This window comes from Phyllostomus discolor, chromosome 15, assembly GCF_004126475.2.
Source record: "Phyllostomus discolor isolate MPI-MPIP mPhyDis1 chromosome 15, mPhyDis1.pri.v3, whole genome shotgun sequence".
Lineage (NCBI taxonomy): Eukaryota > Metazoa > Chordata > Mammalia > Chiroptera > Phyllostomidae > Phyllostomus > Phyllostomus discolor.
The window spans coordinates 12,369,546-12,385,781 of NC_040917.2; the positions used below are offsets into that span (position 1 = coordinate 12,369,546).

The window sequence follows — 16,236 nt, forward strand, 5'->3', positions numbered from 1 at the left end:
CCGCCCGTTCTCACACACACACACACACACACACACACACACAAACACAGGCTCCCTCTCCGTTCCACTTCTCAAAAATAACCGCCCTGAAGGCTTCTGGCAGTGTGACTCTCTTTCTTAATTTATCATCTGCGGCCACACCGAGTGACTTCTCACTGCGAAGGTGAAGAATTGAGTTCCCCCTTGCCCTTCTTCCCGGTTTTTATTCCTTTTATTTTCGGTTTTAGTTTTCCTCGTGGCTGATATTATAATGTTAGCAAAACAGACTTAAGCCTCTATTTCTGACCCCTGAACTTGAGATAGAATGCCTTAGCTTTCCGACTGTGCGAGATACGAAAGTTAGTGTTCTCTTCTTTTTCTCTTTTGAAAGGAAATTCGTGTTATGGCAAACCTTTCAGTTCAACCACAGGATAAGATGTGACTATCATTTGGTCTTACCCAATTCTGAGTGAGAAAGAAAAAAAAGTGGACAGACTTGTTGCTTTAGCACTATCTCATTTAATTAAGAAAAACTGCGGAAGATGGGAGAAATAGCGTAACAAAGGACAAACACAGAAAACAAACAACAGAGCCTGTAAAGCCTATCATGAATCGAAGCGCACTGTTACAGACAAACACGACTTTTAAGGCACGGAAGATGAAGCTCAACACTCAGGCCGCACGACAGGAAAGGAAGGGTGACTATTTACACTGGGCTACTCGAAAGAAACCATCAAACGCAAAAACACTGATGCCCAAGATGCTGAGAAGATGGCCACTCGCGAGTTCCAGTTAGCGTCGTGACCTTTGCGAAATGTTAAGCATCAGAAAGGTATTTTTAATAAGCGATTGAAAAAGGCTTACAGGAGAAAACTATGGATGAGCCTAAATGTTAAATATCAGTAAACCTGATATTAAATTCAGCAACATCCTGTAGCAGATTATTAAATAGCTGCAGCTACTGTTTATTACCTATTTATTCTGCCCCATGCACTATGGTAAGAGTTCATCAAACATTCTGATCCTCTAGTCTCATAACCACATAAAACAGACATTATCATCTTCATTTTACAGAAGAACATTCAAGGCATGTTAAGCATTTTGCCCACGGTCACTAACAAATGGCAAAGCTAAGACCTGAAGTTAAGCCCCACCCTTTGAAGCACTGGTCAACACTGACGGTGTCTGAGCCCCTGAGACACAAGACGAGCGGATGGGTGAGAACAGAAGCACCTAAAGCAAGTTTTATAAAACTACTCATTTTTCTTTTGAGTTACCACATTGTAACGGCACACACAAATCTCTAAGACACACTGGTAAGTCCTTATGATGCCATTTATGTAAAGTGAGACAAAACAAAAACATCCAAATGTTCATACAGAACAAAGTGTAAACGTATCATTTCTTTAATTATCCCTCCTCCTGTCCCCTAATCTCTTGAACCCCAATGTCTTGTCAAGAAGCAAATACTACTTATAGTTTGGTAAGTATCTTTCTGGCTCTCAAGTATTTCAGGAAAATTTTGGCTTTATATTGGCACATCACACTTGACAGGGGTTATTTCAAGAGAGTGGGAGTGAAGAAATCATATCATACTCTATTTATTTACTGCTTGAATCTTTTACAAAAGGAATTCATCTGTTACTCAGATAATGTAAAATTCCTAAATTCTCATGGTGCCCAGAGAAAACAGAGCAAGAGTTTCTAAGCACAAGCTCAGGGGCCTCGCTGGAAGGGAAAAGTCCGATGTATTAGATGGTGTAACAATGGAAAGCTTTTAATGACCAAAAATACTGTAAAGTTAAATGGTATATTCAAACCAGAAGGAATATTTGCAATAACAAATTTAAAAAATAATGGTACTGGAAATATATGAAAAGCTCTTACAAATAAATAAGAGTCTATAAAACTTATAAACTTGACAAAAGACAGGCCTCAGATACAAAAATTGAGCAAGGACAAAAGCAAGCAATTCATTTGATTAAAAAATGACTTCCAAGCATGAAAACAAAGTTAAACCTCAGTAGCAAAGACATGTAAAATAAAACAGCAATGTAATGGCAAAAACTGAAAAGAGTAACACCCGGTGGTGGCTACCAGATGAGAAAGCAGAACCTTTTACAAGCCAGTGTTAGGAAAGTCAGTTGGTGGCAGCTGGACAACCAATCGGTATTTATTTGTAAGTGACCTGTATGAATGACACGGCTAGAAGGCGAAGCTGGAACAGTGACGGCGCCTGAGACTGCAGTGACAGACTGGGGAGCACAGTCACCGCACGTCCCTGTGGGGACATGTACGCAGTGTTCTGTGCACGTCCGGGCACCACGGTGTAAGAGAAACGTGCGGGACACCGAGACTGTATATGAGAGGGCTGGACGTCATGTCACACAGTAAACAAACAAAAAAAAATTTTTTTTGCTTAAAAAAAAATCAGAGCGATCTTGAAATATCTGAAGGCCTACTACATGGAAAAATACTCATTTATATTGCTCAGGAGGACAAAGCAAAGACCACTAGCACTCAGAGCTGTTAAATAATGGTCGAGTTATGCCTTACACAGCGAGATTTTAGATTTCAGCTACCCGTAGTATCTGAGATGAACAATCCTTCAGAAACACAGTAGAAAAGATTCTTCTCACAGGTTTGAAGGGCTAGGTTTCACAAAAGTGAAAGTGCTGTGCAGTTCTAAGAGTAAAGCGAAATTTACCCTGGATACGGGTGATCTTCTAGAACCATGACCTCTACTATTTTATCACTACAGTGTCCTGTGGTCTGACTCAGATTAGATACCTTGTAGACTACCCCACTCTGGGACTATCAGCATTCTATCCGGCCACCTCCACCAAGAATAACCATTCAGCTAGCTTCTACCAATGTCTACCCTTTCGCACACACAAAAACCTGTAGACTGGGATATCCAACCTAGCCCAGGATCCCAGCACTGCCCCTACCCTGACCCTGTCCTAGGTGCAGGCTGCTCTCACAACTGTGACCTATGCTGCGTGCCCCGCCTTGCCACAGCTGTCCCCATTCTAGTTCCTGGCCCTGAAATCTGTGCTATACTGCTTCTAGAACTTCCTTCCTCCTCCTCATTCATTCATCAAAGGGTGATTAGGAGCACACTATCTTCAAGGTACTGGTAGACTCCATATGGGAAAGAAATACAGTTGTGTTGTGTTCAACACAGTTCCTGTCCTCAAGGGGCTGACGATGAAGCAGCAGAAATAATGGATTTATTTAATCACCAGTCAACATACAGCCACAAGGAAGCAAAGGCACGAAAGTAAGGTTATATTCTAGGCAACAGAAATCACTCTAACTTTGAGACTCTGATCCCCCAAGAAAGAAATGCTGACATGACAGAGAACCTGGCCTTGAAGGGCGTGCAAGATCTTCGCGGACACAGACAAAGGAAAGAACGCCCAGCAGGACTGGCATGAGCAAAAACGTCCAGGGAAGAACACACAGCGGTAGGCGGCGACTGCCGCTTCAGTGAGGTGATGTGATTGTGTCGGAGAGTCTGGAACCGCGGGGATGGTCTCTCCAGGGCAGGTAACACGGCAGGTCGAGAGGTGCAGCTGCGCTACATTCCTGCGGGGACGGAGAGCAGCGAATGGGACCGCTCGGGCAGTGCAAGGCTCGCACGAGACGAGAGAGACCCGCCCCACTTGCCACTCTCTAGGGTCTTAAACCCTTCTGCTCAACAGTTCCGAGCCCCTCCCGAACCTAGCACTAATAAATGATGTTCAAAAAAGAACTTAGATACATTCACGTGTCAAGAAAAAAAAATATCATGAAATTGGCAATAAGGAGATCCCAATTACTCACCCTGGCTCTGCCCCCAACTCAAAACAGGAACTGTTTTCTAATCTGTAAGATAAGTAAGGCTAGATAACTTCCAGTCTCCTGTAGTTTAAAAGACTATAAATTCCCTTGGGGAAAAAAAAAGAAAACGTTCAGCTATATTTCCAGGTGGCTGGAGCTTAACTGGTTTAAACCTTTAATTTTCTCGACTATAAATGTAGAAGAAAGTTCTATTCCTCCTATCTTGTTATGAACAATTACATTACATAACAACTAAAACTAAGTGACTATAAAGCTTAAACAAAATTTTATATCTAGACATTAAAGCAAATACCTATCAGAGTTCCACTTCCAATGGTTGAAGGGTGATTTTTACTAGACTAACCTCGCCATGCATAAAATTATAAACTCTGTATAAAATGTAAAAACAGCTATTTGAAGGCAGTGGAAAGCACCAAAAGCAAGCAGAAACTGGAGGGAAGTTGGCCCCTGAAAGAAGGGAACTGCAGTGGATGAGATGATGCATGTGTGTGGCTTTTTGCTTACGGGGTTCCCCCAGGTCTTCAGATTTGAGTGGATAAAGCTCAGACCAAAAACCATAGACTCACTGGCTGAAGAAGTCAGATGATGGATTTCAGAGCTGCCGAAATGGCTGGAAAGTGAGAGGGATAACCCACACAAGAGGAAGACACAGAGGGGAAGCCCCAAACCTACAAATTTTGCCCAAATTCTGGCTAACCCCGATTGTGCACATATAGGAAAGACTCAAATGAGCCTAAAAGCAAAAATCAAAAAGTGGGGGTAGGGGGAAGCAGAAAAGCAGAGATATCAGCTGCTTTTCCCAAGAGGGGAAATAAAGGGTGGAGATTAAATAAAACCACCAAGGCAAGTACCTTTGGAAGATAGCAACAGATGCGGAAACTATACAATATATCACCATGATGACATACACACAGCTGAAAATTACCAGACAAATGAAGAAACAAGAAATTGTGATCATAGGCAGAGAGAAGAAAGGGAACAGTCAACAGAAACCAACTCCAAGAAAATACTAATGCTAGAATTAGACAAGGATCTTAATGCAGCTATTATAAAAATACTCAAGGACTTAAAAATATATAGTCACAATAAATGCACAGATGAAAATCTCAACAGAGAAACAGAACTTTAATTTAAAGAGAACCAAGTGGAAAAATTCTTTGTATGGGTTAACAGTTTGGAGACGGCAGAAGAATCAGTGAACTTAATCGCTTAATAGAAATTATCCAGTCTACAGAACTGAGAGAAAAAATATATTGAAAAAAGAAAAGAGTGCTTAACTTGCCTGTGAAGCATTATCATGGTCGAAAACCAGAGTTCCAAAAGCAGAGGAGAGGTCAGAGAACAGAGCAGAAAATGTTCTTTAGAAATAATGACCACCAACTTCCCAAGTTTGGTAAAAAAACATAAATTTGTATATCAAAAACATTTCGGCAAACTCAAAACAGGATAAATACCAGGAAAACACCAAGCCACATCATATGCGAACTGCTGAAAACAAAAGGTAGACAAGTCTTGAAAGCATCCAGGGAAAAATGACTTGTTATAAACAGGGAACGCACAAATTAAGTTGATTCTCATCTGAAACAATGGGGACCGGAATAAAATGAAATTATATCTATGAAGCAATGCAATAAAAACTATCAAATCACAATTCTGAATGCTATTAAAAAAAGCCTTCAAAAGTGAAGACGAAATAACATTTTAGATAAAAAATGAGTATATGGTTGCCAACACATCAGCTCTAAAAGAAATGCTAATAAAAGCTTGTTCGGGATGAAGGAAAGTAATATTAGACAGAAACTCCAATCTATAGGCAATAACAACGAAATCAAAAAACCAAGTAAGTACTGATTAAAGCTCTATTTATCTTGCTCTTCTTTAAAAGACAGAAAGCAAAAAAAACTGTATCATGGGGTTTATTACAAATTTATATCTAAATATATACAAGAAGAGCAGCTCAAGGCACTCAGGGGTGGGTAAATATGACCACAGTATCACGTGGATCTTGTCTTTTACATGAAGCAGTAAAACATTAACCCCGTGCAGAGTGTGACAGATTAGGGGCACGTATCATAATCCCAGGAGCAGGGTTTCTCAACCTCCGCACCACTCAAATGTTGGCATGGAAAACGTGTTGTTTGGGGGGGACTGTCCTGTACGTGGGAAGGTGTTCGGCAGCACCCTGGCCTCTACGCACTAGTGCCGGTGGCACCTGCACCCCTAGCAGCGAAAATCGGAAATGTCTCCAGCGCAGTCAGGTGTCCCCTGGTCGGAAACCGCTGCTCACAACCACTGCGAACTACTGGAGGCAAGCTAACACGGTGACAGAGCAGCGTCTGTCTCCCCAGGTTTTTTCCATTAGGGCTCACCTGATAAGCTTTTTTTCTTTTTTTCTTTTTTTTTTTTTTTACTTTTTTTCCTAGTAACTCTAGCCTCCCACATAAATTCTGAACACCACAGATATGCTTTATATTATCTATGTAGTATGCCTGATTAGAGATGCTAAACATTGTAATATCTAAGTTTTTTCACACATTACACCAAGAAACAATTATTGCTCCTTGGAGGGGATATCCCCCCAATAAAGAATGCATATTGATAGAGGAATTTAAATGAAATGCTAAAAAAATTAAATTAACCCAATAAAAGGCAAAAAAATATAAAGAGGAATTTTTTTTAATGGGACAAATAAAAAATAAATAACAAAACATTAGACTTAAACTCAACCACATCAACAACAACATTAAATATAGATTTTTTTAATGTTTAAGAGACATAACCAACAAGCCAATACTGGAAGGGAAAAAAACGGATAGTAAAAAAATGCTAAATCTAAAAGCAAAAGCAAGAACATAAAAAGGAACAAAGACCACATGACAAAAATAGGAAACCATGTCAAAAATTCCATTAATAAATATGAATGGTCTAAACACACCCAATTAAAAGGAAAAGACTGTCAAATAACATTTTTAAAAAAATCAGATCCAAACATACGCTATCTGCAAAAGAAGCAGTTTAAATATAAGACATCAACTCAATGTAAAACGACATTTAAAAAAGGTAGAAGATGTAAACAGTCATCAAAAAAAAATCTCAGGCTGCTATCATTTGTATCAGACACACAGAAAGAACTTCAAGACAAAGGGCATCACCAAAAACAAAGATGGGCATTTCAGAAGGATGAAAGATGTAACGTATCAAGACAATATAATGACCATAAATGTGGATGCATCGAATAACAGAGCTTCAAAGTACATAAAGCGAAACAGGCTGAATAAAGAAACAAATTCACAATCATAGTTTCACCTGTCAGTAACTGACAGAACTCAAGAAAACAATCAGGAAAGACTCAGAAGAGATGACTCACTCTGTCACCCATCCTAGCCATGCACTTATAAAACACTGCACCCAAACCAGCAGAAACTCAAGGAGAGCCATATGGCAGTCAACCATTGAAAACATCACGAAAAATTTCAGATGACTGAAATTTGACATAGTATCATCTAAAGTTACAATCAAAACGTAAAATAGAAATCAATAACACCAAGATATCAAAAACACCCCATATATTCTGAGATTAAACACTACTCTTCTAAATAACCCAGGGTTCAAAGAAACTTCCCACAGGGGAAGTTAGAAAACATTTACACTAAATGACAATGAAAATACAGTACTATCAAAATTTGCAGGACACAGTTAAGCCAGGAAATAAGATAAATCCATAGCTTTCAATGCTTATATTTCTTTTAAAAAAAGGTTTAAAATCAATGATATATTTTACCTTAAGGCACTAGAAAAAAAGATAAGCAAATTAAAATAAGAGCAAAAGCATAAAATAGAAAACAAATGACAAATAAAATAAGCAAAGCAAAAATTTAGCTCCTTGAAAAGATCAATAAAATGTATAAACACCTAGAAAGATTGGTCAAAGAAAAAAAGAGAACACAATATACAAATATTAGAATTTAATAAGGGGATAATCATAATCCTATAGATTTTAAGAACTTTATGCCTAGTAAATCAAAAGCTGTGTTGAAATGGACAAAGTCCTTAGAAAACTCAATTTACCCAAACCAACACAAGATAAAACAGAAAATCTGAATAGTCCTATATCCACTATAGAAACTGAATTAATCATCAAAATTCTCCAACCCAGATGGCTTCAGTGATGCATTTCATCAAGATGGAAGAAATAAAAGCCATGTTATGCAAATTCCTTCAAAATGAAAGGAGGAAGGAATATTTCCCATGACAACCTATGTTATGAGTCTAGCATAACCATTATACAAAACCTGAAATAAAAATTATAGGTCAATATTCTGGTAAATGGAAAAGAAAAGATTCTTAACAAAATTTTAGTAAATCAAGACTGGTACCATATTAAAGGTAGTAATACATCACGACCAAATGGGATTTATTCCAGCCATGAAAGTAATATACCGTATTGACAGAATGAAAAAAGTCCAACGGTCATTTCAATAGATGTGGGAAAAATCTTTTGAAAAAACTGAATGCCCACTTGCGATAAAAACTCTCAGCAAACTAGGAATAGAAAGCAAGTCTCTCAACCCGATAAACGGCAGCAAAGGTGCAGCTAATGTGATACTTATGGTACAGTAAATGCTTTCCCATAAGATGAGAAGGCAGAAATGCCTACTCTCACAGTCTTACTCAGCACTGTACTGCAAGTCCTATCCGGAGAGGTAAAACCAGAAAATGAATTAAAGGCACGAATACTGGAGAGAAAGGAGCAGAACTGAGGCGCTCTGCAGATGCCTTGACCATGCGCACAGGAAACCTTCCCAGTGCTGGCAGCTAACGTTAATATTGTACGAACTGAACAAGGCTGCAGGATAAAAGTCAGAACACAGAACTCAACTGTTGACTGGGAAGGAAGGTGTGTGTGTGTGAGTGGAACAGCAACTTTGTAATTCTGTGACTCTGGTTTGTCATCTGATGGGTCTCTGCCTTGGGTTTCCTTGGTTAAGATTTTCAACACAAACTAACTGAAACAAGAAAAACAAATTTCGCACTGCAAACGCCCTGAATCTCAAAGTTGTGATGCCGCGGCGGCAGCCCTTTACTCTCTATGGAAAACGCTGGCTGCTGAGCGGTAAACAGGAAACCATATGGCCACTTTCTTTTTCCTTAATCACTTCATAATTTGTTTCAAAAGTCACTTGGTGAATAAAACAAGAACTAAAAGTACACAAGTACATACGAAGTGAAGGAGAAGGAAAGGCCCTTGGACCTGGATGAGTACCTCCAAAATCATGCATTCTGTTTTCTACAACTTATGCTAGACTACGTCACAACAGCCACGTGTTAAAGCATAACTCAGCTTACACTCTTTGTTACTGAAGTATATTTTGCACAGCGAGATTAAGCTATTTTATATGACAACTCATGGAGTTATAAAGTTTTAGGTTGGAATTACCAAATACTAACATTGTAGTTCATCTAAACAACCCACCTCACAGAATGTAAGACATGTAATTTTCCAAGGACAGTTTACAGATACCCCTCCATTGGAAACTATTACGAGAACAAGGCAAACTTAGGGAAAAAGTTCTTTGAAAGCACAAACTGCTTAACATATACAGAACACAATAGGACAGTTCAATCGTCAGATATTAACACGAGAAAAAGCGTAAGAAATTAACACATGCATGCAGCATTTTCATCAATCAAAATGTTTTCAATGAATGGTATCCTTCAATTTGTACCAAGGTGAGATTATGAGTCCACTAGAAATATATCACAGATTATAATTTGTTACCAAGGAACTAGCTGTCCACATTTACAAGAGACTACGTACTCAGGTTTTTTTAAGAAATGATGCCATTAAGCAAATAAAATTTTATAAATTGCAATAGTACCTTGATTAATAGTATTGCAATCTACTTATTTCTATAACTAAAATCTTGCAAGCTGGTAAAACTTCATCAATGCAGTAAATTCCTTCAGAGTAAATACTGCCACTAGCTCTAATGGAACAAAATAAGAAAGCAAATTTGACATCAAGTTTAGAGATACCCAGTCACCTGGAGTATACTTTATAGGCTGGTCTTGGAAGGAGATAACGTAACAAGTGTTTAATATATATGCAGATGACTCCTATGCCAATGTGCAGCCCAGACCACCAAGAAGGAAAATGCAGACAACACTTTACTCCATGCTTGCTACACTGTATTTCTTTTACTGTCATTTCTAACATCAACAATACTAATGTTAATGTGTTATCTCAATTAATATCCACTATTTTGCAATTGCTCCAGAAAAGTACAGGAAAAAAAAAAAAAAAGCTTCATTACTATATGCCACTAATAAAGTTAGGAAAGCATTTATGTTATATTATATCAGTAATTATCTTTAAGTCTTTTTTTCCTTTTCCTAGAAGATATTTTCTGAACAACAACTTATTTGCACTAAAAGTAAAGATAAAATGAGATTATATCTGACTAGGAGCCTACAAGACCTGACTCAGCAATACAGGTTTGAGAAGAAGGACTGACATTCAACATAAGGGTTATGATTACAACTATGTTATAGCAACACCCTTTATTAATAGTTTAAAAACACTCCCCTATACACATTATCTCCTAATGCTTAAAACCACACAGCGAGGTAAAGAAGGCAGGTATTATCATATTTGTTCGTAAACAAGGACACCATAGTTCAGGTGAAAACAACCTGCCCAGGTAAACAGGCAGCAAACAACAGTGCTCATTTAGAAGAAATCCTTTGAACGGAATGTAGCCAAACACCAACAGATTATATAGCGAAATTTACTTGACGAAAACATTATTATTAAAATAGTACTGAAAATGTCTAAAGAATAAATTTAAATGGTGGAGGAAAAAAAACTGCCCAATTTGGTTTCCCTAAAATTTCAACTAAGGCTTTCAAATACAGTTAAAAACTACCATACAGATCCTTTGGCGGTGAATCTAACTTCTTCTAAGCACAGGGAAAAATACATGAATTGTAAAAACAGAGGACACTACCAGCAATCCCAGTCTTTCATTCACAAACGCAGCCAGACAAGCAGGGATCACCAGCTACCTGAAGGAAACTACTACCACCAAAAAAGAACGAAAATAAACAAATGAAAAAAATTACTTAAAGTGAAGAAAAAAACTTAGAAATATAAAATCTATTTAGTGTCCCAAAAATAAGATTATATTATATAAGTAAAATAAGAGCAGGCAGCCATAAACTATAAAGAATTCCCAGGAATATAAAGTAATAGCTGAAATAAATAATTCAATGAAGGGCTAGAATAACAAGTCAAGGAAATCTCCCAGAACAAAGGGGGGAAAAAAAAAAAACAAAGGCATGGAAAATGGAAAAAAAAAAAAAAGGAAAACAGTGCATTGATATGTAAGCTCTAGGGGAAATTTTTTTTTAAACATAAAATACAGACAACATAGAAGGGAAGAAATAAAAGAAATACAGGTTTTCCAGATCTGAACAGACACTAAAAGTCTGCATTTTCAAGCAGTCCACCGAACACTTTACAGAATGAATTAACAAGGACTATAACTCATCCTCAACTTTCATAATGCCAAAGGTCAAGGGGCACCAACAGAAGAAGTTTCCAGAGAACAGAACAAGTCGCTTACAAACAAGTCTTCACGTTAGCACCACATCTCTGATCAGTAACCCTGGCTACTAGAAAGCAATGGAATGCAACCCTCAGAATTCTGGAGGGAAATGATGTCAACCTGCATTCTGTACCCAGCCAAGGTGCGTCAGGTGTGAGGGTGAAAAGGACGTTTTCAAACACCCTTCTCACCTGACAAGCACCCCCCACACATGCTCTTTCTGAAAAATTACTGCAGGAAGTATCCCAGAAAACTGCAAAATATAAATCCCCAACAAAAAGAGAAAGTATGTCTCAGAGCACAGGACTAGTCCAAGAATGCAATTAAATGGCATAGTATTAGCTGAGCACCAAACACAGATAAAAAGGCAATTCCTATCAGAACTTCAACAGGCAGCATTTCAAAGATGGGTAACTGGACAGCAGCGTGGTGACTACGGGCGGGAAGGAGGTGGGTGGAGGTAGAAGAGGGCACGGGGGCAGGGGGATAAATGGTGATTAAAAAAAGTAAAAACTAAAGATGGAAAACCAAGTGACGTTATGAAGGCATACACCCTTCTACCAGTGGGGGGAAATGTGGCAATCGGAAAATCCAGGAGAAACAGTCACAGCCCGCACTAAAATGCGGCATGATCCCAAGCACCAGCAGCATGTAAAAATCCACTTGTTCTCAATGGATCCCCAACGCTCATCACACTACTTGGTTCGGCAGTTAATGTTCTTTAACTGCTGAACACAGCATAACGCTGATTACTGCTTTGTGGGATCAACGAGCATAACTATTACACCCTAATAGTAGGAAATAAATGCTACAGCTACCATAGATCGGGAAAGAAATGTGTGGAATTCAAGGGAAAGGTTGTAATAGGAACTGATTTTTCTTAACTTATAAAGTGACAAAATATGTCTAAGTAATTCATGGAATTAATGATTCAAGAGCTAGAAATTTAACCATAAAAGGCCCAAAAAATGAACAGTAAGTATCGCAAGTAAAATTGTTCATTTTTCATAGTGGGGCTATACTAGATTACTTAGTCAAAAATAAAGTGTAACATAGTATTCTATTATATATAAGACTAGAATAATCAGCAGAAGAATTAAAAATATACAAAAGATCTAAAATGGTTACCTCTGAGGAGAGAAACTAGTGGAAAGAGGTAGAGGTAGAAAGATTTTCACTTTTCATTTTATACCTTTGCGCATTATTCCAATTCTTACGTTTTTAAGACTATTACCTCCTAAAATTAATACACACATGTACTCACACACAAACATACACCATCACTAGAATCCTCCCTCCCTAACCAATGCAGGAAAAACACCAAGAAATTCTTTTTGATTTCGTTTTCCTTTTTCTATATCCCATGCACTACACTCCAACCTTCTATACTGGTGTTTCAGAGAAGACACAATTAAACAGGTTCAACAACTACCCTAAACCCGTGATAAAATGCGCTGGTGGTAACAGTTTACATTTATGTTAAAACTATCCAAACATCCATATCATCTTATTTAATCTTCACAAGAAACTTTTAAGAACAATTTTAGAGATTAATAAAGTAAAACTTCTAGAGTCAAGTGACTTGCCAAAAAAAACAAAGAAAAATATAAATATAATGGATAAGTTAGAAAATAAATCAAAAACTACCTTCCTTCATATAGCACTGAAATCTGAAAGTGCTTTCCCAATTTCTAATATGAGAAGTAACATAAAAAATTAAACAGAACACAAATAGTCGTCCACCTTGGAAAACAGTTTGGCAGTTCTTATAAAGTAAAACATACACTTACCAAGTGACCTAGCAATCTCATTCCCAGGTTACTGACCAAGAAAAATGAAGACATCACACAAAGACATGCGTGCAAATGTTCACAGGAACTTTATTCATAACAGTCAATAACTGGAAACAGCCCAAAGGTCCATCAGCTGTTAAACGGGTCGAATGGACTATGCCCAGACAGCAAAACACTACTCCACAATAAAAATGAACAAGCTAACGATATACACAACAACATGGATGAATCTTAAAAGTACTAGGCAATGTGAAAGTTATCAGACACGAAGGACTACATATGGTATGATTCTACTTTATGAAATTCTAGAGAAGCGAAATTAGAGTAGCAGCCAGTGAGTGGTTACCAGGACAATGCAGGAACTTTTTCAGGTGATAGAAATGTTCTAAGTCATGATGATAGCGTTTGTTACCCTGCTGCATAAATTTAGCAAAATTCATCAAAGTGTAGACTTAAAACTAGTGAATTTTATTATATGCATAATAAATAACTCATTAAGGTTGACTTTTAAAATGTTCAGTGATACATAAACATATTTAACTGTTCTTAACAGCTCTTCAACATAGGTATGAAATACAAACTTTCAAAGATTATTAAAATCACTATTTAAGAGGCAACTTTTAACCAGAAAATAGATACACGCCACTTCCAAGTCCTGAGAATGAAAATGGCCCTCATGCTACTCAACTTGGCCATGTGAATAAACAATAGTTGCCTAGCAACTAATCTAAACTCTAGATTTCTAATAAACACATTGACCACATTAGCAGGTGATCTCATAGAGGATGTAAACTTATTTTAAGTTTTACATTGAAGAGTTCTTCCTTCAATAACACAAAAGTATAATAATGCATTGAATTGTTTACCTAAAGTAGGAGTGAACAAGAAATACTAAAAGTAGATCATGAAAAATAAAAACATAAAAGTAAACACTAACACACAAACACACACACAAACCCTTCCCTCATTTGGTCTTTTACCCCAGGACATTACTTACCTACTCATGAGACTGCAGAAGATCCGCAAGTTTGGGGGGGAACCCTCCCCGCTACCACCACCCAAACTGGCTTAATATAATTCAATAATTTTATTTATTTTTACATGTCTTGAAATGCATATAAGTTAAAGACACTTTTTAGATATTAAAGCATTCTAAAGATTTCTCTTTGGATTGTAGAGTCTGTAGACAACACAGAAAAAACAAGAGTTTTCTGTAACATGCATGCACCACACAACAGGCCAGAAAGCCAAACTTGACTGTAAATGATCAAAATCAAGAATTACAAAGAATCCCTAAATAACAAGCAAATTCCTCACACAGATAAAACATCATTTCTCTCTTACTGGGCATAGCATGTCAGTTCACTTTGTTGCCAGCATCAGAAAAACCATCAGCTTCCAGACCACCACCAACTGTTCGCACACTTACCAACCGTATGGTTTCGGTCGCGGTGAACACTTACCCCTCTTCTGAACCCAGCCTTCTTTCACAATGGTAACATCGCTCATGATGGCTCCCCACCGGCCCCCAACTTGGAGAAACGGTGCTCTGTGATATCAGCTTTGGGGTTTGGATTCTCGGCTGCTGCTGCCCTTCCCACTCTCTAGTGATGACTCAGCCTGGAAGGAAGTATTGAAGAAAGAATTTCTTTTTTTTTTTCCATTCTTGCAACTCACATAGCAATAACAAACAACTAATTCTTTGTAAATGTCTTCAACTGGCCTGACCTCACATAAAAGTCTAGCTCTTCAAACTGGGGAACTTATTTATTAAAGAGTTGTATAATGAATGCACTTCCCTGGTCTTGTGACAGATTTCAAATGATAGTGAAACTTTTACCCTAAGAGGTTGTAATAAAAAAAGTCCTAAGAAAACCGCTGTCACACCTACACAAATAATACAGAGAATTTGTTTAGTGATTATGTTTCAGGTGGAAGGGAAGAGAATGAAAGTGAACTAAAAGTAAATCTTCACCTGCGTCTAGTTTCAAAATCTCTGTAAACTCAAAAAGTTAGGGGAAAGCAACTGGAAGTGTCTTTAATGGTTGTATTTTATGTAAAATCACATGTGCTGAGAAACTCACATGTATGCTTACTTTGCCTTGTTCCGAGAAATATCTTAGGTTGATTACAATAAGTAAAATATTGTAAACGATATAAAATCAATGACTTTTTAAACTAGACAAAGGGAAACAAAGGAACCGTGAGAGTGGAAAACAGTACGGAACGCGCAAGGTGTGTCGAGAACGCGCAGAGGCGCTTAAACCTACTCTTCTCAGGTAATCTTCACAACCAACTGATGAGGGTTCGAGTAACTGCATTTCACAAATGGTGGGGGCTCTGGGGGGCCACGGAGATTAAGCAGCTTGCCCGATTTGAAAACGGAACGGCGGAGCCACAACGCGCGTCCCAGCGGCTGCGTTCTCGACTCCAAATCCGCGTTACCTTCAACCAGCGAGTTTCAGCCGTCATGCAGCAAGAATTTTTAAAGCAGGCTCTACCTGATGGTTTGGTCTGGGGCGCGGACCTCTTTTTCCTCAGGCGGCCAAATAAAAAAATAACAACAGCCAACACAACAATAGCCGTACAGCGTGAATATATCAAAACGATACTTATTTTTTGTCAGAGCAGCAAAAAATGTATTTCTTGGCGGGCTGCAGAATTTTAGTCATTAGTCTGTGTGTGCCATTAGATGGAAAAGGTTGAAAATTACTGCCTTAAATAAAAATAGAAAGAAGCCGAAGTAAAAAGTCTTATGTATTTGTGAAAGATGGGCCACAAATTTAGCAGGAGCTTCCAAGAAGCAATGCAAATACAGAAACACAATGGTTTCAATATGTACATTATCTGTATTTTTTTTTAGTTAAAAAAAAAAAAAAAACGTTACTCAGAAGGACTAATTCTTCCTGGGACAAAAATCTGAAATTCTGTTTTCTCATGGGTCTTCACAGACACCTTATAGTGTAAAAAACAAAGTCCTCAAAAATACCCCCACGCATAAATAGCAATGA

The 16,236-nt window shown here is 37.9% G+C and overlaps 1 protein-coding gene across 1 annotated transcript in view; it reads right to left on the reverse strand.

The window, feature by feature from the left end:
- Window positions 1-16,236, reverse strand: part of AKT3 (AKT serine/threonine kinase 3) — a 190,461-nt gene that overhangs the window by 164,857 nt on the left and 9,368 nt on the right. The window contains exon 2 of the mRNA XM_028531272.1: window positions 14,689-14,845. Within this exon, the coding sequence (XP_028387073.1) occupies window positions 14,689-14,734 (46 nt within the window). The 5' untranslated portion in view covers window positions 14,735-14,845. The remainder of the gene's footprint in view (window positions 1-14,688; window positions 14,846-16,236) is intronic.